Raw genomic sequence first — 26,317 nt, 5'->3', positions numbered from 1 at the left:
TTAAGATTTTTTATTCTAGCCACTTTGTTGGTTTCAAAATCATGAAATCAGTACATTTTGTTCATCTTTATCATTGTTGTTGTTTTATATTTTATTCATAATTCTGCTTTTTTTGTAATTAAATATAATTTTATTGGTTTTATTAAGTTTTTATGAGGCCAGAGCAAATTAATTTGTAAAGTCTCCCTCCGCATCCGACTGTCAGCATAAAAGAAATGTGTGACTGTAGTATCAATAGACGGCCTGTGTGATAGCGTGTTAAAATACGAGCCGAGGCTATTGGGAATGTGCAGAGCGGAGCAGCAGTGCAGTGAAAGAGCTCCTCTAGCACTTCCCCCTCCCGGCGCTGATGTGAGGGGCTGCCTGCCTGGGTGGTCTCACTCTCTCTCCACTTTGGTGAGCTGTTGCTTAGCAGCTAATAATAGGAGATGTTTGCAAAGTAATTTGCCTCTTCCTCGGCCAATGAGAACCAGAGCACTTTTCCATCAAACCACCCTTTTCAGGGTTTGCAAAGGGGCTACCTCTCCAAATGTTACTGCAACAGGATCAGAGGTAGACTGGCGGAATCCGCTCGCCACTTTCTTCTGCTTTAAAACGAGTTACGCGCTATAGCTGGACGAATGAAGACCGAAGGATCTATACGGATTCGAGCACATAATGTTGGGATGGAGTTGGAAGACTTTGGCTCAAGAAAAGACTAGAGAATATTTCTTAAAGTTGAACCCGGTGGATGCGCATGTCGCGAATCTTGGATTATTATTATTATCGCCTCTGCCTAACGCGCCGCGTTTGCCTTTAACTTTCTTCAGCGCTTCTTCTGCCTCCCGTTTGGACTATGGCCTCGGATCCCAGAGACCCGGGACCGGCCGGTGGTGTTAATGGAGATTTACCCCCAAGTTACACACGCTCTCCGCCGCCTGTGAACTCAGATCTCCTCCGGAGACCCAGTTACTGCCACGCCGCTTTTGCGTTAAAACAGATTTCTAAGGTGACAAACGCTTTTCCGCTGGAATATTTACACACACACACACACACACACACTACGTTGTTGTTCTTCGTGTTGGGGGTAACGTGTGTATTTCAGGGAGCCAGGGAACTGTTAACGACTTTCTTTAGCCTAGTTTGAGAAGTGTTGGAGGGTATTTACTCTCCTTTTGAAGCTAGTGAGAAGGAACTGATCAACAGGCTACACATACATCTCAAAACCTAGTTTGGTGGAATTTGGTTTAGATGGAGCGTAAACGACGCTAAATATGAAAGTAGAAGCGCGGACAGCGACTTCTATGAATGAAAGCGGAGTCTTCATTCATTTAGCTCTTCTGTCCGCGCGTTTTGAGTCTTTTTCACGTTTAATTCGTCCCTAATGCTGCCTCAGTGTTCAATCTGGTTGGTCTAGATACAATATAGCGTGTTTGTTTGACAATGCGCACGTCCTGCTGAGGAATTCACTGATTAAGTTTGATCTGACAAAGCATCAGTGAAGCGCATGAACGCTTGGCTATGTCAAAACTCCCATGAGTGAAACCAAAACATGTCCAGTTATACTGCAGCTAGAACTGCCAGTTACAGGAAACTTGTGAGGTAGTTGCAAAGCCTGGCTTTACATGAATCTACATTTTTGATCAAATTGCTTATAAAAGTGTTTGCTTTTCTATTGTAGCCTGCCAGAAATGCTTAAAAATTCACTTTCCTTGTAACATGCTGCTGTGTGATAACAGAAGGACCAAGTATCTTGAAACAGTTATAGTTTATAACAAGACATGTTTGACAGCTTTTATTTGAGGTTACATGATCCCATATGTTTTAACATTCTACATTTTAGAGCTAAAGCTTATAAGGAGCTTTTATAAAGCTGTACGATAGATTGTTAACTTTTATAATTTGAATTAACCATCTTCTTTAATAAAGAGATGAGAAGGGAATCCAGGCCTGTGAGATGTTTGGAGAAAGTCCTTTAATACTCTAAACCGTTTAAACCCAAAACTTGAAAAAAAAAAAAAAAAAATCTTTTTAGACCTTTAAATTTAATTAAGACAAAGAAAATAAAAAATGAAGTACAATTGATTTAAATGGATGGAGAAAAAGATATAACAAAATAAAAACTTTTTAACAGGCATATGAAGTTCTCTAACTCATGCCAAGTTACTACGTTATATAATACACAACAACACACAAAATTGGTGGTATTTTAGCATTTACTACAGGTTAGGGTGGGTTAATAAGGAAACAGTTTTGAAATGGTCACAGTGGTGTTTGAACGGAATCTTAAAATAATTCACATATTATTTTAATTTGGTTTGCTGAGTTTTTGTTTTAACATTCTCTACTTTACAACAAGCAGACAGTGTCACGTTTAGAAATGTCTTACACAAAAATGAAAATAACCTGACTTGTAAATGTTGATTCATGTGTTGTCAGGACAGTTCACTATCCTGGCAGGGTACCGTGTGTTACAACTGATCTGAAATAGCATCACTGTACATGTGAATAAGTGTTCCTCTCTTGTGTCTCAGGGGAAAGCCGTGGGACAGAAAGCACCACTGTGGATTCGGGCGAGGTTCCAGGCTTTTCTCTTTTCTCTGGGCTGTCACATCCAGCGACACTGTGGAAAAGTCCTTTTCATTGGACTTCTTGTGTTCGGAGCCCTGTCTGTTGGTTTGCGGGTCGCTGCCATTGAAACGGACATTGAGAAACTATGGGTGGAAGGTGAGTCCAAGCTTTCATGTTTTGCTTATGCGCTGTGTGGGTTTATTTCTGTGGCTGATCTGAAGTAACAAGTTATTTGTGAGCTGTATGTTGTGACGTAACTTTGCATAGGGTCAGAATAGTCATGGTCCTTTTTATTGCAACTCAATTTTAGAACTGCCTTTGCTTAGCTTTACTAAGCTTAGCTAGCTTAACTGATTGAAAATGTGATTATGGTGCAGTTGTTGGGTGATATAGACCCAGACCTTGTGTGGGCTTCTGATATGAAGTCTCAGGATCTTTGAGCGGACATAGACCGTGGCCTCTGGAATTTCATATCTCCTGTCACGCACACGTAGCATTCTTTTTCCTAGAGCATGCAAGCCTTCTCTTGTTCTCTCCCCATCAGCCTATATTGTTTACGGTGGGCGCTGCGCTTGATGTTTTTCTTTTTCTCCCTTTCCCGTTTGACGTCCTTTCCGTGCACCTCACTTATCTGTGCATTTTCAGGCAGCTTTATTTGGTTTTCACACTGCCAAATTTCTTCTAAGTCCCCTAGGCTTTCGCCACACTGCTGATCCCCTGCACAGATGGGCTGTGTGTGAATCGTTAGCCATCTTTGAGGTGCTGACCCTCCCCCTCGTGCTCGCTGTGTGGTCCTTCACTATTCTTGGATTCCATTCAACAATAAAGACACCCTCCTTTACCAAAAAAAGTGAATACAGCTGAAGTTTACCCACCTGTTTCACACTCACACAACGTGCACACGCTCATGCACAAGCATATTAGGCATCGTTATTTTGTGCTTTTGTAGTTTTGTACTTGAAAATAAAACATGCTGTTCATGGTAGCCTTAGCATTGGTTTGTTTCAGAAAAAAAATGGTGGGATCTTTTAGACATACTCCTATATGCTTTTCCACAATATCATAGTCAAAAAATACGCATTCTGAATAGCGTAAAAGCATTTTTTTGTCTATGATATTGAAACAAGTTTATTATTACTTGTGAAATATTCAGAGCTCTAAAGAAAGTGATATGTGAACAAATGCTCTCTGGTGGGAACGTTAGCTGGAGTTAAGCAAAGGGAGTTGTCAGATGTTGTCAGTGAAATTTGTGTTTTAATGTAAAGCAGGCATAAAGCATGGGGCTCCTGGAGTGAAACGCCAAAGTGCTGAAAAGGAACGCTGTGCCTTTAAGAGGCAGTGCCTGTGTTTCTAAAGTTTCTGCCTGCGTTGTTTCCCCCAATAGCCCATTGACAAAGCTGCTCTGGGCTGAATGGGGAGTAAGTGGTATGGTAACAAGGAGAGGTTAGTTCTCACACACAGGCACACACATTCACTTCTGCACACATACACATAAAAAGTCACAGGGACAAACAAAAGAGTTTTATAATGGGTCTTGTGATTGGGAATTGAATTTAAAAAGGTCCCTGGTGCTGTTAGCGATTACTAAATATTTGCATATATCAAGAGGGCTTTCCAATGACTTGGCAAGTCAAAACATTTTATTACAAAATGAATGTGGCATAAGCATTTCTCCATTTCAATGATTTTTAAGGACAGACCAGTTAGGCTACATTTTAAATGTTGCAACCTATTTGTCACAAAAATTCAAATCTGTTGTGTGTGGGGGAGCTGTAAAGAATAGCAAAACAGTCAGGGCCTGTGGATCTCACACTTGCCCAGCTGTGCGTTTTGGAGCATATGCCTCCTCATTACCCCTGAGGCGGTGACTATCCCTTCTTCACCTCTGCTCTAGCCCCCACCCAAATGTCACCCAGGCCACCAAGTGTCCATGTCCTCAGGGACCACCCGGGCCACCCATAATTGCTTCCGCCTTCCATCAAATGATGTGCGAAAAGCAGCGACCTTGTGTTTAGATGCCTTATAAAAACGAACCAACAGTTTAGTAATAGGGTTTAGGCAAACTGTTAGGAAAACTGTGTGTATTGTGTGTTGTGCAACAAATACCTTTTATAAACAGTAGGAGCCATCAAAGAAGTCAGAATGTAGAGATATTTATCCAACCTAACCTAAAATTCATCAGTATGTTTATATCAGAATGTGCAAGTTGTATGTTATGTTATGTGCAAGTTATGGTTTGTTGTTTGAAATTCTAGATTTTTAGATTTTCTATAGTGTGATGATTTGCTGTTTAAAAAGTATAGTTGAAGACTTAAGTGCTAGTTCACCCAAAAATTGAAAATTGTCAATTAGTCATCCTTGTCATTCCAAACCTGCATGACTTTCTTTCTTCTGAATTTTGATGGAAATTTTGTTGTTTTTTGTCCATACAATGAAAGTCAGTGGGCTCCAATGTTGTTTTAGACCCCACTGAATTTCATTGTATAGACACAGTTGACACATTCTTCAAAATATCTTATTTTGTGTTGCACTTAAGAATGTCATACAGCGGGTTTAAAACAGCACAAGGGTAAGTAAATGATGACAAAATGTTCATTTTTGGCTGAACTACCTCTTTAAGTCATGGGTTAATTCTTGGGAAAGTGTGATTTTAGTTTGCATTGTGAGACAGGAGAAAGAGGTGATAAAATTAAATTTAGGATGACGGTTTGGGGGCTGGTGAGCGAAGAAACATTCTAGCATCTACACCCTTAAATTACTCTGGATTTCATGTTTGCTCCTTATGTGCAGTGTCGAATTGCAGAGGGGAATTTGTTTGGAGAATTAAGAGACGGGGAGAAAAGATTGAGAAAGTTGTGTTTTCAAAGGAGCTCAAGTTATTTCATCTGGTTTCTGACACCAAACCGAGCAGTACCACATCTTGTTTTAATTATGTGGATTTTAATATTTGATTGAGCTTTTTTAGAGTGAAGGATGAGGAAAGATTTGTCAGTGATGAGTTGCCTATCTGTGTGGGGCAAAAAGCAGACTTTGATATGTGATTATATGCTTGAGTAATGCTGGCCTCCCAAAAGGATTGTTGGCATTTAACGGTCATTGCAAAAATGTGTGCCGGGCTAAACAAACGGCAAACTTTTTCAAACAGACGGACATGTTTATGTACTCATATACAGTCGTAACTTAATTTTTCTCATCCGTTTTGACACGATTTTGGTGTGCCTGACAGACGTGTACACACAGACAAGATGTACAAACATTACTCAAATGTGTGCAGGGATATCTGGGTAGCAGACCCACTTGAGTTGTATGAAGCCACCAGGCAGCAGAAGAGTGGAATAAAGAACATATAGACATTGCATGAATGACCTTGTCCACATGCATGTAGACTGAGGGAACCAGCACAAGTCCAGGATTTACACAGACACATGTGGACCTTTCAGTGTTAGGAGCAGTTATACAAACAAAAATGAAATGCAAGGTGAATGCAATAATTCATTAGAAAATACACAGTCTTCCAGTCCTGGTGCCGGATTCGAGAGAAAGCAAGCTCTATGAAGCATTATTGGAGGTGAATGGCAAGCCTCAGTACCCCAGCTACATAAATAAACCCTAACTGCTGAGACTTAGACCTCACCAGTAGAAAGTACAAACAAGGCCAGAGTCAACCTGGGTCAGTTGAAAATGTTTGCTTCAACACCCCCGTTTCCACCCCCACCCCACACAGGCCGGCCTTCCAGCCCCCATTACACAAGAACGGCCATATGAACTGAATGCATCCCTTCTCAAAGTTTAGCAACTTTCTAACCCAAATCAGAGCATTACCAATTAAGGCTTCACTTACTCTGGGTTTTCATTTTCTCTACATAATCAGTTTGTTTGGCATTGCACTTTTTTTTTGGTTAAGAGCATAATGCAGTTCCAGAGGTTGTCAGTGCAGCAACAGAACATGTTTTATATCTAGGTTGTAAACGCGTCCCATTGACGTTGGTGGCACGATCAGAGAGGCAAATAGAGGTCTAACTCCATGGCAGAAGTGCTAGGGTACACCTTTCTGTTTATATTCTTAAGCTAATGTTACTAGAACAACGCCAGCGGAGGCAGGAGGAGACCAGACCCCCAAGAAGCTGCCCCTCTTGCTGCCCGATTCAGACAGTATTTCTTACATTCAGTCCAATGAGGGTCATTTTCTTTGATCCAAGCTTAAAAAAAACAAAACAGAAACTGGTCACTTTTTTGGGGAAAAAAGTCTCCTTTTTGTCCTTCTCAACAGTTTGTCCTTTTGGTTAGGGTAAAAAAACATTTTCTTGGTACGTGGTGGAAAAGAAATGGTTTCTGGGCTCAATAAATTCATTTCCAGCTTGAATGAAACCAGCAACGTGGAAAAATTTTGCCTTTCACCATGGGATGAATGTGTGTTTCAACCACACATTAAGCTGCATTAGCAGCCAGTGGAGTGCCTAATGTGGTTATTTTTCACAGCAGCCAACACTAGGGCTGATTAGCATAATTAGTACAGGGAAGGCTATACATATGGAAATGGCCAGGACCTAAATGCCAGAACCGGTGGAAATTTATGTCAATGCTGACAGAAGTATCAGGTCTGAATAGGTGCTAGCTCAAGCATAGTTTAAACCATCTTAATTTGTTTTTAATAATTTTTTACCTGCCATCTGGAGGGTTACAATGAATGATATGTATGTTAAGTTTTTTCAACCAGGCCGACAGTTGCCTCAGAAAGATGTACAGGAGGACATGCATGTGTGTGTATGCATTTCACACACAAAGATAAGATAGCCCTTCCTCCCTCTCGCATTGTTTTATCCGCTGGGAAAAATCCAAATCCAGTTGCTTTTGTAGTGAGTTTCTCTCTTTATTTTTTTCCTGTTTGTTGGAAAACAACTGAAAGTGACTGAAAATGAGGGTGACAAAGACCTGCATTGAGTCTCTTGGTGGCCTTGAGTTAGCGCTCATAGAGGCAGAGGTGGAGCAGTCTCCATCTGCCACTGTAGTCGTGTGAGATGGGGTGGTTCTCTCAGTCATGGTCAAGCCATTGAGACTACTTGTGATTGAGAGTTGCAGTGAAGCTGAAATGTTTAAAAAGATTTGCACTTGAGCCAAATCTATCCTTCTTGTCTACATAATGTGTCTGGAAAGAAGAAGAAGAAAAAATCTAACAAAGAACTTGGAATGGACATTATGGGGTCTTGACGGACCCAAGGCAAAAGAGCTGGACCAGCTTGTTTTGTTCTTCGTGGCTTCATATACTAATGTGTGTGGGAGAAAAGGGGAAACAGAAAAAGAGAGTGAAAGCGCGTATGGGAGAGTGGCACCCGACTGTGTATCTGAGCTCTTGGGTTTACTTGGGTGGTGAAAACAGGTAAAAATGTCTCTTTCAGCACTCTTCCTTGTGGGACTTCCTCCAGAACAGCGTGAGTCCTTTTAGAAGCCTCTTAATCCCTCTAATCTGGCCCACAACACTTTGAAGGTGGCCTGTCCTAATGGAGAAAGCACTGGGTTTCAGACCTTGCTGCAGCGCCACATGCAAATCCAAAATTCCAGTAAAGGCATATTTTTCCATAATCTTTAAATTAGGTTAATTTAGCATGATCCTTGTTGTAATTAGTTCTTAGTATATTGTATCTTTATTATGCATTTTTTTCTTCTTCATCTTTCTCATTCAGACTTTTCTTGCTCCACTTCATGCATCAACATGGTAATCGTAACTATATTTCAGGTCAGTGTGAGCAGGAAGTTGTGGGCAATGTGTTGCGGAGCATTGGACAGGCCAAGCCAGGGTGGACATGAGCGAGATTGGAGCTGACAGGGTCCACTGGCTGGGTGACACTGGGAAGCAGGGGGCTTCTTCTTCATAGTTAATTACATGTCACTTTCCATACTGCCCACTGGGAGGGAGCCCCCTCACACCAGCTCATTTTGCTGGTCTGCTCCTGGGTGGGACCTTGAGACAGGCTTGCTGAAGCTTGCTACCACTGTGTTCTAGCCAGTTAGGGCAGACTGTAGATTAGCTTCAGCTTTTACCATTTTATGTGCGACAGAGTATTTACAGTTTCAGAACCATCTAATCTGTGAGACACTGAGGCTGGTTTTCTTTCCAGCTATGTTGGGGAACATTGGTCAGACCCTCCTCATGGATAATTGGCCCGTGATGGTGATGTCACCCCCAAGGCTGTGAAAAATGAAGGACAACAAAGGAAGAAGGGTCTGTGCTTGGGAGAGAGTAAGCTCTGTATGGCAGTATTGCTGGATCGATATCACACAACACCTTTAGGCTGCCCTCATTTTGAGTTTTTTAAACATAAAAGCTTTTATAATCACAAACTCCTCTACCCTGTTCCAGTCCCAGCAACTCAAAGCAAAGATTAGTGTTTTGAAAATCCCTCTAGGCCTCTGTGTTTGAGAGTTCTAGCTGTTTGAATCTCAAATGTACATCCCAGATCACTCTTGTGCATCACAGTTCCTTTTCCCCCCTTCTGTGGTGCGTTTCTGGCTGTGAAAGTATTTGCGTGCCTGTCTCTTTAAGTGTACGGCAGCAGCGAGCCGAGAGAACAGAGCAAAGCTCCCATCTGGAGGGTGGCTGAGTGGAGTGGTGACTGAGCAGCGGGGCCCACTCGGGCCTCTAGCTGGGTGGTCCAGATGGGAGGAACCAGACACAAATAGCTATAATTTACTTCAGGAGCGCCTGTAATTACAGGCCCAAGGATTGGAGCTCAATTCCTGCAGATGCCTGAATGCATTAAATATGAACATGCTGTCTGTAGATCGACACAAATACGTGTTTGCATTTTGCAAATGGAAACGGCCTTCAGATTCAGCCCGCCACATTTTTTAAGTAATGTGTTTACGTAACCTGCATGTCAGAGCTGCATGAATGGAACCAGGAGGTTGAATGTTTGCATGCATCAAGTTGTAAGCTTCAGGGCAAGTCACATGGCATTCATATTTGAGGTGCAATTTTTTTTGTTTCTGCTCAGCTTTTTCTTTCATTAAACAAAACCTTTCATGTGTGTTAAAGGATTGTTCTTAAAGGATCTCTAAGCCACTTACAAAGCTGTGGGCTACCCCTGACATGAACAGTACCCCTCTCTCTCTCTGTATTTCTCTCTTTCTGTTTCTCTGTCTCTTTCTCTCCCACTCCCTCTCTCAATTAACTGAGGCAGGCAGCGAGATGTGCCGGGGAGAAAAAGTGGCTCGGTGGGCTCAGCCAGCCACTGCAGGCTTGTCATCATGTATTGGGACGTGGAGGGGCAGACGGGCAGGCTCTGATCTGGGCCGGTGCGTTTCATGTGCATTTTGCATGGCCGCAGATACCCCGCATTCTCTTTTCACCACCGCCTCCGTTAATTAGAGGGCTGGACTATGGAGTTTCCTCTGCACTCTTTGATGCTTTTCATCCCGACTCAACATACCACATGAACAGCATTTCTGCCTCTGCTCTTCTGCCTTGCTGTCTCCTTCCATTTACTGCTTACATCTTGGATCAGGCATGGTGACCTGTAGATCAAGACCCAAAGTCTTGAGCGACCTTACTATCAGGAACCACAGTCTGTGCTAAGCAGTGTGGAGTTAGCCATTCATTAAACTGGTGGTGGCAAGATTAGGCCGGGAAAGAGTTTCTGTCAGTTTTAAGTCAGCCATACTGGAGAGTTTATGGAGCATTTTGTGCAAAAGCCTGTTTGTTAGCCTTGTGTGAAAGTGTGGCCCATGTCATGAATATTTTTACTCTTCAGTGGGCTAAAGACACAAATGTGATCCACACATCTGTTTCTGGGGCTAGTTGGAATATACACAGGGGGAATGAGAACTGTAGTGTGTTTAATTTGATTTTAATTATGACATTAACCTCTCAGTAAGGATCATGATTTTTTTTTTGCAGTGTGACCATTAACACAAAACCATATTGTTCCTCTGACTTGTTGTGTCTCTAACATATAAAGGTGTCTCCTTTCTGAACATTTGAAAATAACAAACCGTGTTGTCTCTCTGTGTCAGCTGGCAGTCGGGTGAGCAAGGAGCTACACTACACAAAAGAGAAGCAGGGAGAGGAGTCAGTGTTCACCTCACAGATGCTCATACAGACACCCAAACAAGAAGGAAACAATATTCTTACCCAGGAGGCTTTGCTGCTCCACCTGGAGGCTGCTCTGTCAGCCAGCAAAGTTCAAGTGTCTCTTTATGGAAAGTGAGTACAACCCCCAGCAGGATTACAGGGAATTTCAAACACTTACAAACATGAGGGCCAGTCTTCTAATATGTGGTTGTACAATTTCTATCCTCAGATCTTGGGATCTTAATAAAATTTGCTTCAAATCTGGAGTCCCAATTATAGAAAATGTCATGATTGAGAGGGTAAGCATGTTTTTATTATGCAATTTTTGGCTTGCTTCATAATAATTTTCTTATTACTGTTTGCCAAGTGCTTTAGACAGCTATTATAGTGTTTATTCAACTTAACTTGGCTATTTTTTGTTCTGTGCCATGAAATATGCCTTACTGAAGATTATACTCTATTTCTTTGCAGATGATTGACAAGCTTTTCCCTTGTATGATCGTGACTCCTTTGGACTGCTTTTGGGAAGGCTCTAAGTTGCAGGGAGGCTCTGCCTATTTACCGTAAGCATTCTGCTTATTCTTATTTAATATATAACCACCTATCTCTGATGAAGTCGCATATAGCTTCACTGGACTTTTATAAATATATCTAAACTCAAGAGACCAGAATTAACCATGAAACAAGGGACTGTGCCTGAACTATAGCTCTGAAACTTTTGACCCCCCTCCTTGATATAACACACGCTCCTATAACAATTGGCCTTTACCTTCAACCAAAACGGCGCTGGCTGCGACAAACTCTGACATCAAGCCCCTAGCAAAAGCTCTATTTAGTCTGTTGATAAGCTGAAGCCTGGTTCCGTCGTCAGTGTGGCTTGAGCTGTCAACAGTGTGGTGAGGGGCTTTACAGGACAATCTCTAATCCTGCACCCCTGTCCCACCACCCAATCCCCCAGCCTGGAGAAGCTCTTGCGGAAAGGGGACAGAGAGAGAGAGGGAGGGAGAGAGATGACTGCTACTGGGTGGGTAGGAGGGAAGGGTGGGGGGGGCCTTTGGGTCCAGACAATGGTAAGCATTCTTTCAGTTTACGAGTGAGTATCCATCAGTGAGGGGGCCCTGGAGGGGGCCCGGCTTTGTCAGCACTGGGTAACACTGTGCATTCTCATGGTAATCGCCCAGGCTTGGAGCTGTAAGTTGTCCAACAAATAAAATGGGCATTATTCAAGTTGTGGGCCCAGAGAGAGAAAGAGGGAGGAAAAAGTAGGAAAAATTAACTGTGGATGTTGGACATTGTAGTTTACACTTCCACCCAAAACATCTCTTTATCGAAAGCCATATTGTATTCTATGCCATGCAGGACAAAAATTGGTTTCAATTGGCTGAGACTGATTCTATCAATTCTCATAGACTTTTTTCTCTTTCTTCAGCCTAGGTTGACTAATACCCAGGTTTTCTGTGAAGCATGAGTGGCCTTTAAAAATTTTGTTACTAATTGCCCTGTTTTCTCTATTTGGACATGTATGAAGAGGGCCTGCGTTAGCCACTGAGGCTAATGTCCTCTCAGGCTTCCGCTTCAGTTCAGCTGTTTTTTTTTTCATCTAAAGGGAAAAAAGCGAGCGAGAGAAAGGGAGGGAGAGAGTGAGTGAGGGAGAAAAAACTTGAGGGAACAAAGAGCAGCAATCTATGGAAAAACAAAAGGGCCCAGGCCGGTTCACTCAAGCAAAAAATAGGAGATAAAGGAGACTCTCTTTGCAAGCAGGAGCAAAGGCGCTTGGTATGTGGGAATGGGAGAGGACCAGCTTTATTTGAAGCTACTCTTCATGAGTTATTAGAGTAAGATTGGGCCTGGAGTTAGGACACTAATCACTTTTATTCTTCTTTACCCACAAATACTCATCACGGTGAAAGGCCCCTCTTTCAGTCAGGGAGTATCACTCTGGGTTCTATGGCATTTTTACTTGGGATTTTTTTAGCTACATAGGTGTTGATTTGGAATGTTTTTTCCTTGTGATATATAATAATTTTCAATGCCATAATAATGAAATAATGTTACAAGTTAGAGGTTGTCAGTGTTCCCAGAATCACCCTTCCCTTGTAAATCAGAACGTTAAAAAGAATCCAACTGTAACTCCACTACACCGAGAGAATTAGTGTTTGGCACATCAATAAACAACAGTCCACTTTCTCAATGCCCACTGAGTGAGAGAAGATAGATTAAAACCTGCAGGCTAAGGGGTTGAGAACACTGGGCTCAAAGCAGCATTCAAGACAGTCGGCACAGCCCTTCTGAGCATTCCCACTGCCCGCTTTCATCCTTATCAAGATGTTTTAGAGGCAGAGGTAATCGTTATGACTCGATGCACAAAGTTAAGAGAGCAGCCTGTAGACCGCCGGCACATTATGCCCCTCCGTGTAACAGGATAATAAACGCTACTTTATGCGGCATCTGTAGTCCGCCACCACCAGGGAGGGACTGGTGCCGGCAGGCTCGGAGAAGCAGCAGCAGGGAAGGGGAAACGGGTTTGTTTGGAAAAAGTGTGCTATCGTTTGAAAAAAAGTCATACAATTGACACATTTAGTATGCTAACTTAACTGAAATGTCTCAATTTTGTTTATTGTGTCTCTTGTCGTAGGGGCATGCCTGACATTCAGTGGATGAATCTGGACCCCCTCAAGCTAATGGAGGAGTTGAGCCAGTTTACATCTCTAGAGGGTTTCAGAGATATGCTAGATAAGGCTCAGGTGGGCCACGCCTATATGAACCGCCCATGCTTGGATCCCAATGACACAGATTGCCCTCACAGTGCCCCTAATAAGGACCCATGGCAGGTGAGTAGTTTTGTAATGCAAATGTCAATGTCTTATTAATATGAGTCTGTAGAATTTATACGTTTGTATTAATTGTGTGGTCTGTGTTTTACTTAGGTCCCCGACATTGCTGCTGAACTTCAGGGCGGTTGCCATGGTTTCTCCAAGAAGTTCATGCACTGGCAGGAGGAGTTGATCCTGGGTGAAAGAGTAAAGGACTCCCAGAATGCCTTGCAGAGGTGAGAAAGAGGGGGGAAGAAAGAAGGAGAGACAAGAGGAGGGGGTATGTGGGTGGGCCTCTCTTAGGAGGCCCTGACAAGAGAGAAAGTAAGAGAGAAAACCCAAAAGAGACAGAGATGGAGAGAGGGAGGAATCTTTCTGACTCCTAATAACCTCACACATCCAAGGAATTCTTTACATGAAGAGGGATCAGTTTCCACCTCTGACCCCAGTATAGGAAAGACCAATTAAACATGATGGACAGCCACATAACCTATGGGCAGATCTGAAATGCAGAGTGGAGGAAAATGAAAACACACTGAACAGAAAAAAAGAACATATCATACAAAGTAAACAAACTGTAGGTAAACTAAAAGCAAGAGCACAAGTATTTGTGTATTTTCAATGCAGAGTTTAATCTGCAATAAATAAAAGTTTCTGCAGAGAGCGGTATATTGGCCTTTTGCCCAGTATTTGTGCATTGTTCTAATCTCAGTGGAAGTGTTAAGAGTGATTTATAGAAGCCCGAGAGGGACCACGCGCATCATTCCAGTCTTTATTATAAGGTGTCTCCCTATTAATGTCTCCTTATTATCACTTTGCAACACAATGGTATCTGCACACGCATGCTTGTACGTTCAGATCTCACTCAGCCCTCTGTATTTTCCTGTATAGTGCGGAGGCTCTTCAGACCATGTTCCTCCTCATGAGTCCCAAACAGCTCTATGAGCACTTTAAAGACGACTATGAGATCCATGACATCAACTGGAACGAGGACAAGGCCACTGCCATCTTGGAGTCCTGGCAGAGGAAATTCGTTGAGGTAATTTGCTGTTTCATAACACACCCACACATCACTTTGTGAGGTCTGAATGGTTTCAGTGACTGCGGAGGGTGCCCAGCTGGGGTGGAAAGGTAAAAAGAGCACAGAAGGTCACAAGTGGTGCAAGAGGGTTGTTTTCCTTAGACCAGAGGATGGCAACGTCTGCCTGAATTCCATCAATCCTCAGCTGCCTAGTAAACGGAGTCCTCCTAGGAGGCCTCTGACAGACTCCCAGTTATAGGAACAAGCTGTTTTTGTGATAACTGACACCCAGCATGCTCACTGAAAGAGAGAGAGAGAGGGAACTACAGAGTGAGAAGAGCCTCCAGTAATGTCTGCTGCCTCAAAAAGAGAGCAAGAGCGAGGGAAGTGGAGTCAGGGGAGGTTGGGGGGATAGGGCACTGTAAAAACAAAGTGCAGAGGTATTCCTTTCCCCTTAAGGTTGTTGGCCATTCATAGTGCTGATGGAGTAGCCTGAGAGACCATGTGATCTCATCTGATCCATCTGACCTCTGCCCTCTGGCATCTGTGCTCATTATTTCTTGCTTGTCAAGCTTCATAGGGTCTCGTGCTATCTTGTTTGTGTGTTATTAGGGTAAAATACGAGGTGGATGAGGGTACGGCCCACAGAAGAATGAATGTTTTGTGGCTTGTCAGAAAAAGTAATTCAAGATTTGTTCTGCTCCGCAATGAGTGCACAAGTTCATTCAAAACACACAATGTTAGGTAAAGCAACTTTGCTCATGCTGAAATTTATTAAATTGCAGCTAGTCACAAGCCTCTTTGATTTGACCCATGGATATATGCTCTTTCCAATCCAAATACTGAAAATCTTGTAGTTGCATTCTCTGGATTGATGTTTAAAACTGATTTTTATGTCTAGATTGTCCATGGGAGCATTCCTCAGAACTCTTCCTCCAACGTTTATGCCTTCTCTACCACTACTCTTAATGACATCATGAAGTCCTTCTCTGACGTCAGCGTAATCAGGGTGGCAGGTGGTTATCTGCTCATGGTAAGACATCCATTACTGTGCCAACTCTAGTTAAGGCTAATGGAAATATGATGAGCGTGTCTCCATATGTGTGGAGCTATTCCCTTACATGTGTCTCTCTCTATGCACAGCTGGCATATGCATGCGTGACCATGCTGCGCTGGGACTGTGCTAAGTCTCAGGGTGCTGTAGGGCTGGCCGGAGTGCTTCTAGTTGCTCTGTCTGTGGCTGCAGGACTTGGTCTGTGCTCGCTGCTGGGGCTGTCCTTCAATGCCGCCACCACACAGGTAAATACACACCTAAACGTCTTAAATTCACACTCAGCCTCAGGGCTTGGCTGTAACTCAGAGCTGTGCGTTCCTCCACAGGTGCTGCCATTCCTGGCCCTAGGCATTGGAGTTGATGACATGTTTTTGCTGGCTCATTCCTTCACTGAGACCAGATCCAACATCCCGTTCAAGGCATGTATCTCATAAATATGCTTTGGATCGTGACTTTTAGGGGATGAAAATGTTGCTTAGGCTTTCTGTCGTTGTTTTTGAAGATCACAGCTCATTATTTGCCGTATCTCTCCATAGGAGAGGACAGGCGACTGCCTAAGAAGAACTGGTACCAGTGTGGCTCTCACCTCCATCAATAACATGATTGCTTTTTTCATGGCTGCCCTAGTGCCTATTCCTGCTCTCCGGGCCTTCTCACTTCAGGTAGGAGTTTGTATTTTGTGTGAGTACATGTCATCAACCACTGCACCCTGTGATGCCCACTGAGAAAGACTGGCAGGGGCGTTGACTATCTGAAAAGGGCAGTGAAAGTTGGCTTTAAAAAACGAGCAGTCAAAGTTAATTCAAAGTGAGGATGGCCTTTGTTGTTGCTCTTTCTTGCATTCTCTTTATTTTATGGTCAAACCCCCTCATCCAACTAAAGTCACAGCCTGGTTTTCAGGTGGGGAGTGGATACCGAGAGAGACAGAAATGAGATGAGTGAATATATCAGTATATCACCCAGCCATCAGATTGTGCTTCTCTGATCTCCCCAGGCTAACCCTGGGTGGTCTGCACTGTAATGATACAGAATATAATGTCTGTCTGAGGCTGGTGGAGTTGGTGGGGGGTGGGCGTTCTGCTCAGACTCGCTGTGACCTTGGGAGTCCCCTTTCCTTGGATTGTTGACTAAATGTGGAGTGATGGGGGAGGGGTTGCTGGTTGATTTAGGGTGCATATTTTACTTTCTGGGATTCAATCCGAGGCACTAAAACAGCGAGGAATCCTGAATGCAGAGTGTTTTTTCTCAAGTTCAGACAGCAGCTGTGGAGTCGGGTGGCAGCGTAGAACTCATGAACGAAAAGACTTGGCCTTTATCCTGAAGTCTCACTTTCTCTCTTACTCTTTATTTCAGGCGGCTATTGTGGTTGTCTTTAACTTTGCCATGGTTCTGCTGATCTTCCCTGCCATTCTGAGCTTGGACCTGCACAGGCGGGAGGACAAAAGACTGGACATCCTGTGCTGTTTCTACAGGTAACTAAGATGCGCTGCCCTTACTTAATATCAGCCCATTTATTATGCCAAAGCCTTTGGTTCTCAAAATGTGGATTTATATATTTCTTTTCTTCCAGCCCCTGTTCATCTCGGGTGATCCAGATCCAGCCTCAGGAGTTCTCAGACTCTAACGACAACAACCAGCACGCTCCGGCCACCCCCACCTACACTGGCTCCACTATAACCACCAGCACCCACATCACCACCACTGTGCAGGCATTCACCCAGTGTGATGCAGCTGGTCAGCATATTGTCACCATTCTGCCACCCACTTCCCAGATCTCCACCAGTCCTCCATCCATGGTCCTATCCACACCCACTCCGACCGCTGACCCTTATGGCTCCCAGCTGTTCACCACCTCCAGCTCCACCCGAGACCTTCTAGCCCAGGTGGAGGAGCCCAAAGAGGGCCGCGAGTGTGTGCCTTTGCCCTTCTTTCGCTGGAATCTGTCAAACTTTGCACGGGAAAAGTATGCCCCTCTGTTGTTAAAGCCTGAAACTAAGACTGTGGTGGTCGTCGTTTTTGTGGCTCTTCTGAGCCTCAGCCTCTATGGTACCACAATGGTTCATGATGGACTCTACTTGACTGATATTGTCCCCAGAGACACAAAGGAGTATGACTTTATCACTGCCCAGTTTAAATACTTCTCCTTCTATAACATGTACCTGGTTACCATGGATGGCTTTGACTATGCACGATCTCAGAGACAGCTTCTTCAACTTCACAATGCCTTCAACTCTGTAAAATATGTAGTAAAGGATAGCAATCACAAACTTCCCAGAATGTGGCTGCACTACTTCCAGGACTGGCTCAAAGGTATGTTATTTTTTTAGCAGTGCTTGCTAAGGCTACGGCTTTTACTACTACGACTATTTTCACAATGCCTAACACTATGTCTGAAAAATCAGCCTATACCTTGTCTTGCACCATTGTGTTGTTTATAGATAAGGATATCTAAGTATCTACAAAATATCAGTAAATATGAAACATAACAATGGTGAAAAATGCCACAAACTATCATTTTTACTTGCGCTCATTCATTGTGTGGGAAATGCTCTTATCTCTCAAGGTAAAACAAAGGAGTTCAGTGAAAGTTCACTTCTGTCATCTGCTTTTGTGTTTCACCCACCTGGGCATAGAGAAGATTACAGGAGGGTCAGGGGTTATCTCAGACTGTTTGTGACCTCTCTGCTCACATTAGTTTGTATTGAGAGCTTAACTGTGCGGTGAATCCACAATAACTAAAACCCAGCGAACTGAAAAGAAGCTATTTACTATGAAAGGCTGTGGAAACTGGAGGTAGTTGAAAGACTCTCTCTTTCTCCCCTATGCTATTTCCTTTTCTTGTGAGGAGATCTCTGTAATTACAGAATGGTTGTGGAAACTGTTTTTCAGCTGTTGCCAGACTTGGTAATTTGGAGAGCACGAAAGGCTTTCTCTGGTTAGTTTATTCAGCCCACACACATTTATTCAGCACCAGGCAGAAAGATGGAGAACCCAGCAAGGGGAGGGGGACTTTTGGTTTATACGCCTGTTTGTGTGTGTGGATTGGCATTAAATCTGACCCAAGTTTTTACCCCCTCTCTAAGGGAGGAGCGATTTTAACAATCCTCTGTCATAGCTTACTGAATTGTGAAAAGAAAAGTAGGAAGGTTTGAACAGCTTTCTCACAGTAGGTCTAATTGTACCCATCCATGCTCCATGTAGGTCTGCAGGCTACATTTGATGCTGATTGGGAAGCTGGCAGAATCACCTATGACAGCTATCGCAATGGCACAGAGGATGGAGCGCTGGCCTACAAGCTCCTCATACAAACTGGCTCTAAAAAAGAACCTTTTAACTACAGCCAGGTATGTGGTCAACTATTGGAGCATTCAGTTTAAATACCCATCCAAAACTTTGCATCTATCCCAAAACTTACGTTTACACATTTTGTTTCTTGTAAAGCTCACTTCCCGTCGCCTGGTGGACGAGGATGGTCTCATTCCACCAGAGGTTTTTTACATCTACCTGACAGTATGGGTCAGTAATGATCCATTAGGCTACGCTGCCTCCCAAGCCAACTTTTACCCACATCCTCGGGAGTGGATCCATGATAAGTACGACACCACCGGGGAGAACCTTCGCAGTAAGTAAACCAAAGACAATGATATTAGAAAGGTGGTCAAAGTCATATTTATGGATGCATGTTTCAAAAGCATTACCTCTTCTCTCTTTCAGTCCCTGCGGCAGAGCCTCTAGAGTTCGCTCAGTTTCCTTTCTACCTAAATGGCCTCAGACAAGCCTCAGACTTCATTGAAGCCATTGAGAGTGTGCGCACAGTTTGCGAAGAATTTATGCGTCAGGGAATCCAGAACTATCCCAACGGCTACCCCTTTCTGTTCTGGGAACAGTACATTGGCCTGCGCCACTGGTTCTTGCTGTCCATCAGCGTAGTCCTTGCCTGCACCTTCCTGGTGTGCGCCATCCTCCTGCTCAACCCCTGGACTGCAGGCGTCATTGTAAGTCTGCCTTCCTCTCACCCTAATCCATTTCTAACTCCCATTTTTTCTAGCCCCTTCCCCTATTCTCTTATTTCTCTTGCTCCCCCTGATCCCCTCAACACAGCTCAATAACTTTGCCACCAGGGCAGTTTTCTGGGGAGGGCCTTGGCGGGTTGTCTAGAGGGTGCTGCTTGCATACACACATATATACACACAGTCACACACATACCCCCTCATCTCTTTTGTCATTCAAATGGGTGCAGCAAGACTTTCTAAAGAAGAAATGCAAAGCTCTCCTGAAGGCTTTTACCTCCAACTGCCTTTGTCCAGAAATTTGGGGACAGGACAGATCTGCCCAGTCACGACCTTGGCCTGCTAAACCCATCCATCAGGGACTGGGTGTAGTGGGTGTAGTGGGTGGGTGAGTTAGTTCATGGGCTAGGAGGTGTTTCACACAGGCTGGTGGGGTCCGCAGCTCAACATGAAGAAGCAAGGAACTAGAAGTGGCCATTGGCCTTAGTTGACATGTATTTCTGGTTTAGTAATATGTCAGACTAATTTGTGTGTAAAAGCCTATGGCATTTATTTAAATGATAAAGTAAAGTTTACTGCACTTGCTTAGAATTAGAGCTCTGTCCTCTTCAGTTTCACAGCCTATATGTGGCCGCAGTAAAATGGGTTTTACCAGCTCCAATTTAAGCATGACCAAATTGGAACCCCTGCCAACATCAAAGGTTTTCAGGGCAAAGACTTAACCAAGAGCCCTATTTAATTTATAGAAAAACTGTTTCTCCTGAGTAGGAAAGCTCTGAGGGACTACACTGCACCACGAAAGTGAGAGCAGAATGGTCCTTATGCTCTTTTATCATATTGTCACTCATTTCCCTAGCCCTGAAATTGACAAAACATGGGGAGGGGTCAGGATATTGTCATTATGTAATATTATACTCGGGCAGATGACAGTGAAATGTAGAGGATATTGGTCCAGTGAGGCCCATTTTTGCATTGTGATTCATGTAGTGCTATTTTCATATACATAGTTCATTGTGATGTAACTGCTAACATGCAAATTTTTGTCTTCTACTCGACAGGTTTTTATTTTGGCCATGATGACAGTGGAACTTTTTGGCATCATGGGCCTAATTGGTATCAAACTGAGCGCCATTCCTGTCGTCATCCTTATAGCCTCCGTTGGTATTGGGGTGGAGTTTACCGTGCACATTGCACTGGTAAGAACATCTTGCACAGTAATTCATCAGTATTTGTATTTCTGCCGATAAAATCAAATAGACCAGTTTCATTCTCTCTTATTTTCTACATTGTAGGGTTTCCTGACTGCCATTGGGGACAGGAACACTCGTTCAGCCATGGCTATGGAGCATATGTTCGCTCCTGTGATTGACGGCGCCATCTCTACTCTGCTGGGAGTGCTCATGCTTGCCGGCTCGGAGTTTGACTTCATCATGAGGTGAGTGATTGACACTTCTCCAGGCAGGTCTCTGAAGTCAGCCCATATGCTGACTTTCAAAATGGTGGTGGGCCTTAGGCAGGGAGACAGTTGTACATGTGGCTGTAGGGTACAGGTGGTAATGTTTGCCTCCCCATCACCTGGTGTTGTCAGTCAACTCCCCTTAGACCACCACAGCAGTCTTACAAACATCCTTGAGCCGCTTGAATGCACAACAAATGGAGGAAACATCAAGGGAGTGCAGCAGCTGCTTGTAAACATGTAAATATACAACCCACTGCGAGGTGACTCAACATGTACACACTTGCTCATAGTTTTTCCCACCCTGATTGCGGGGAGGATGTCAACTGTCCAATCATTTGGTTGTGAACTTCCTCTAGCCACTGCATTTGGGCAGCTTTTCTGCCTGGTTTAATGCCTGCTTCACAGAAAGAAAAAATGTCAAAAAGCATTTTTTTTTCAACTGGATCTAGGCTCTGCTGAAAGCAAACCACAACCTTGAGATACGCCTCAGACCCATGACATAAAAAAATGGCTTAGTTAGAGGTTCCAGTACAACATAGCTGCATGTTGAAAATTAAAAATATGCCTCTTGATAATTTTTCAAGCACCCACTTTTTGCACCAAAGAATAATTTGGAAATGAAGAAGAGCAGTGTGGTTTGGATCTCCAGGAAACTGCAGGGGGTTGTTATAGCAGATTGCCTTAGGACAGTGGTAAAGCCCGGAGGAAAGATTGGGGGTTGGGGATTGGAGCAAACCATTTGGTGCAAGCGGTGTGCCAGCACTGGGGCATTCACGGTGGGAGGTCCTGTTTAGAAGTAGAGAAAAAGAGAGAGAGGTCTGGCCCTCTAGCTGGGGAGTAGCATAAATACATTGCTGTAAACATCTCCTAGCTGTGGGACACTGAATAAACAGGAGAACAAGCTCAGCGGCCCCTCTTAGAACGAGCCACCCTTTCCAACCCCTGACTTGGAATGGAAAAGATTACAGTTTATATAAACAACAGAATTCCTAACACTAGGTCTACTCTGGAGGTCTAACCCAGGCGGGGCCCATGGATGGTTTAGTCTTTTTCCCCCCCTTTTTTTCTTTTTCTTTTTCTTTTTTTTTTTTACTCCTTAAATAAATCACGCTCCACTTTCGGAATGTTGACTTAGTAAAATAAACATGTGCCCTTTTTCCAATCTTTTCATGTATACAGGACCGTCAGACAGAATGAGTGCTTTTAACTAACAAAAGGTGGACGTAAGTGCAGCCAGAGATGGTTGGCTGCTTTGTCTTTTTGGGGGGGGGGTTCGCATTCTTAAACAACCTTCATGTTTTCACTGAACATTACAAACTGTGCTAAAAAGGATGATTGTGCCTTTCTTGAACTCCTATCAAAGAATCACTCAAATTATGTGATTCTTCTAAATGTTTCTAACCATTGCCGTAGAGAGAGATGACTGAAAAAGAAAACAGTTCACACTTAAGCTGTCTGATTCATCTATGTTAATGAAACAGACATGAGAGAAGTGGGAGTGGAGGGAATGAAAGCAGGCTTGCTTGTCTCCGTCTGAGAAACCCATAACATAGCTCAGGCTCTGGTCTAAATGTAGCATATAATTCTGACCAGAGTCTCCGGTAGTGCTGCATTTTACACACAGACCCCGACGGGCCACCTTGGAAATTTGGGTTTTAGAGGTCAATTTAATATTACCTCTCCCTGACTGTGCATAATGACTGAAAATAGATAATTATAGTCTTTTAAAACCAGAGGTTCTATGATACAGTATAGGTCTTGGTTCCTCAGGGAGCTGCGATAGAGACAAAACCAAAATAGATCCAAAATGGAGGTTCAGTGGTGCGATGACCATCAGACCTGTAATCTTTTTAACAGGGTTTTTTTATTCATTTGTTTGACGGTTCTCAGAGAGCCAAAGTAAACACATGGCCTCATTGGAGGAGACGGGTCAATGGACAGCAGTTTCCACTGTACGTCTGGAATGCTCCAAGCAGATATGACAAAGATGAACTTTTTCCCCTCTTTTTTTCTTTCTTAAACCTAAGGTTCTTGTAGATGTGACAGAAGCAAAAATGGTCAGAGGGTGGGAGGTTAAAAGAACATTACAGACTTTTTTTTCCAGATTCTGTTCCTTTTTTTCTTACCTCCAGAAGTCTGAACCACAGCTGAATTGTCTCTTTTTAGTGAGTTTAACCATTAAACTGGAGTGCTCTCTAATTTTCTCATGCACTGTCTTTCTTGTGGTGAATCAGAGCCCTCCCTCAATGCTCTGAGCTGAAGCACAGAGGCACAGACACCCTCACAGCCCTGCAGCCTATTAGTGAGCACTGCATGTTAACACGCAAGCCAGTATACAGGGCAAAACTGCTACAGCTCTTCTAAGCCTTATATCTCTAGCCTTTACTGCTAGCTCTCACCCATGAGCTAAAGCCTGGGAAACCTCATTCACCACCCTCTCCCTTGGCCCCTTCATTCAAACATACATTTTCGGCACTGCTTCCAGCCTTAAGCAACTCTGCACCACTTCACACTGTTCCACCAGACCCGCTAGTGCCTGTGCCAACCAGACCTCCATGTTCTTGGCTCTGGAGGTGGAGGGCGGTGTTTTTCCTGCTAGTCTTCAGCACTGTATTGAGGTTCCTGCTTTAGTCACCTCCACTGAGAAAATAGCTGGTCTTAGTATTAGTCTTAATCAGACTGGATTCAGAGAGAGATTTTTGTCAGAACAAATCTCTTTTGCACACGGAATACTTGTTGACCTTAGAAAGTGTTGATGGATTCTAGGGTCAGTTTTACAGTTTTGCAAATAAGAGTTTATTGCATATGAAAGAAATACCTTTCAGCAGATCTCTCCAAACTAGTGTTTCGTGATTAGCTCTTGAGCCAGTATGGCTGTTGAGGGCCAGGAGGAGGGAGAGAGTAGGAGGAAGAAAAAGGTACAAAGCAAAGGTCTGGCCTGGCCTGCTCAGCGTAAACATAAAGGTGGTGTGCCCTGGCCAGGGTGAAATAGGATCTCAATAAGAGGGGGTATTAAGTTTCTGAGGAGAAAATTACATTAACAGCAGTGGCAGCTTTTAGGACAGAGGGAGGGAAGAAAGCAGAGGGAGAAAAGCAATGGAGAGGGGTGAGTGTTTCTGACGCGTAGAATCTGTTCACTAATGTAAACACATCTCCTCAGGAAGTGGCAGTGGTGATAGATGAGGGCTCCCAGAGGGAGAGAGAGCTAGTACTCGCTACGAAGATGGAACCCAGGAATTTTTCTCCAGCTTTGTTAGGTCACCAGGAGAGAGGAAATGTAGGAAAAGAAATGATGGATAAGAGGGGATGCAACATCCTACAGGAACTCTTGGATATCACCTTCCTGTCAGATGATGACCCTATTGTCTCATATCTTGTTTGAACATGCTGTGGATGTTTGGTGGCTGCTTTAACTTTAACATTCTCTTCATTTGTTTTCTTGCCTGCAGATACTTCTTTGCAGTTTTGGCCATACTGACATTGTTGGGGATCCTTAATGGTTTGGTGCTTCTTCCGGTACTGCTTTCCCTCATGGGCCCCCCAGCTGAGGTCGTACCCGCTAACAATGGCAATCATTTGCAAAGTCCCTTTCCTGAGCCCATGCCTCCTCCTATGAACACCCACGGGTATTACGATGGGTACATCCCCAAGGGACCACGTCAGGCGTTCTCCGAGACCTCTGATTCCGAATACTATTCTGAAACCACAACCACCTCTGGCATCGGTGAGGAGGAGTACAAGTACTGTGACAGGAGCGCATACATCACGTCTCCAGCTCAACCACCAACCTCTCATATCCTGCTTGAAGCCAGCAAGAACCCCAGCTTCCCAAAGCTCACAGTGAGTCGACCTGACAGAAAAAATTCTGAATCAAAATGTTTGCGATGTAGCGCTTGAGCACTTTTGTAATGTGTTTGTGCTTGTTCTTGCTTCCAAGGTGGTGAAACCTTTTAACGAAAACGGCTCTAAAGGACAGAACAGTGAGTCCAAGCAGAATGCAGTCAACTCAGTCAGTTCGCAGATCACACGGTGGGACAACAAGCACGAGTACCAAGGACAGAGGCGACAACATTTACCTAGCGACAGGACCCACTGTCCTCGCAGGACTACTCAGTGTGGCCCAGGGCCACAACCAGGGAGAGGGCAGCAGCAAAACAGGACTACAGCCCCAGCCCACAGCCCTGGGGCATTGCAGCGCCCGAACAATGCAATCACCATGGTTACAGCAACAGCCTCTGTGACAGTGGCAGTGCACCCCAGTTTGCCGGGGTCGTACCAGGGTTACGTGCACAAGGGGTTTGAGGATAACGAGTCAGACTCTTTTGACGACTCTAAGAGGACTTCTCAAACGTATGGGAAGGCTACACATTATAAGAGGGACTCTTTGGAACTTCAAGATCTGGAATCAAGAGAAAAACCAGCATCAAGCTAACCAGGCACTAGGTAAAGACTGATGTTCTCATAGCTTTCAAATTTCAAATCCCAATACTAGAGAATTACGTAGTTTAGATTGTTATTAAAATGCAGACAGCTGTCTGTATCATAACGATGTTCTATCTTTTGCATGTGTTACAGGTGGTGCATGGATCCAAGCAGCCAAAGATTGCTAGACTGCTACCAGCCCCCACATCCCTTTGTCTGGAATCTCTGGCTGTTTTGGGAAGTTCCCAACCCCAGCCTTTTATCTCTTTGAACTGTACATAGACCTCACACAGACAAGAGGATTTATTTTAAAATTATTAAAAAGGTCTTCTTAGACATTTATATATATATATATATATATATATTTTAATACTAAAAAGAGGGAAACTTATTTTAAAATGTGCTGTATAACTTGTGTATTCTCTTGTGTAAAAGTAAGATGTATAAGAGGATATGGAGGCCTTGTTCCCTCCATTGTATAGATTATAAAATGTGCTATATGTAAAATAAGTGAAATGATATTAGGTTATTGAAATGCAAGGTCAGTGTTCTTTTCTTTTTCTTTTTTTTGCTGCTACACTTCAAATTTAAGATGATGTGTCTTGAAAATATGCAGTACCCCTTTCCCCAACATAAGCCAAGATTTAACTTAATATGAAGAAGTTCTTAAACTGCAGCCAATAGGAAGCTTATCTGTATTGTTCAAAGATGTAGACTTATCTTTGATTGCACTGTACAAAATCAAGACCTGTATACATAACAGTTTTTCTCAGTTAAAATTTTTTTTCCTTTAGCTTATTTATTTTTCTTTTTACTGACATCAACCATTGTGCCTTCTTAACTTTTATTTTCTTACAAAATTAATTTGTCAAACTGTTCAGTAATACATCACTATACTGTTAAGGGTCAACATTGTCACT

General features: G+C 43.5%; 1 protein-coding gene across 1 annotated transcript; it reads left to right on the top strand.

The window, feature by feature from the left end:
- Window positions 1–553: 553 nt before the first annotated feature.
- Window positions 554–25,648, top strand: LOC107722076 (protein patched homolog 1). Its single transcript, XM_016530300.1, has 22 exons — window positions 554–988; window positions 2,514–2,706; window positions 10,561–10,750; window positions 10,848–10,917; window positions 11,090–11,181; window positions 13,254–13,449; window positions 13,546–13,667; window positions 14,323–14,470; window positions 15,354–15,485; window positions 15,596–15,751; window positions 15,833–15,925; window positions 16,043–16,168; window positions 16,860–16,978; window positions 17,077–17,816; window positions 18,708–18,850; window positions 18,948–19,128; window positions 19,221–19,501; window positions 20,575–20,712; window positions 20,809–20,951; window positions 24,425–24,815; window positions 24,913–25,418; window positions 25,551–25,648. The coding sequence occupies exons 1-21, from the start codon at window positions 836–838 to the stop codon at window positions 25,405–25,407; spliced, it is 4,302 nt and encodes a 1,433-aa protein (XP_016385786.1). The 5' UTR covers window positions 554–835; the 3' UTR covers window positions 25,408–25,418; window positions 25,551–25,648.
- The last annotated feature ends 669 nt before the right edge of the window (window positions 25,649–26,317 follow it).

This window comes from Sinocyclocheilus rhinocerous, unplaced genomic scaffold, assembly GCF_001515625.1.
Source record: "Sinocyclocheilus rhinocerous isolate Xijiao unplaced genomic scaffold, SAMN03320098_v1.1 scaffold484, whole genome shotgun sequence".
Classification (NCBI taxonomy): domain Eukaryota; kingdom Metazoa; phylum Chordata; class Actinopteri; order Cypriniformes; family Cyprinidae; genus Sinocyclocheilus; species Sinocyclocheilus rhinocerous.
Note: the sequence above shows the minus strand (reverse complement) of the source record. Positions and strands in the feature narration are given on the sequence as shown.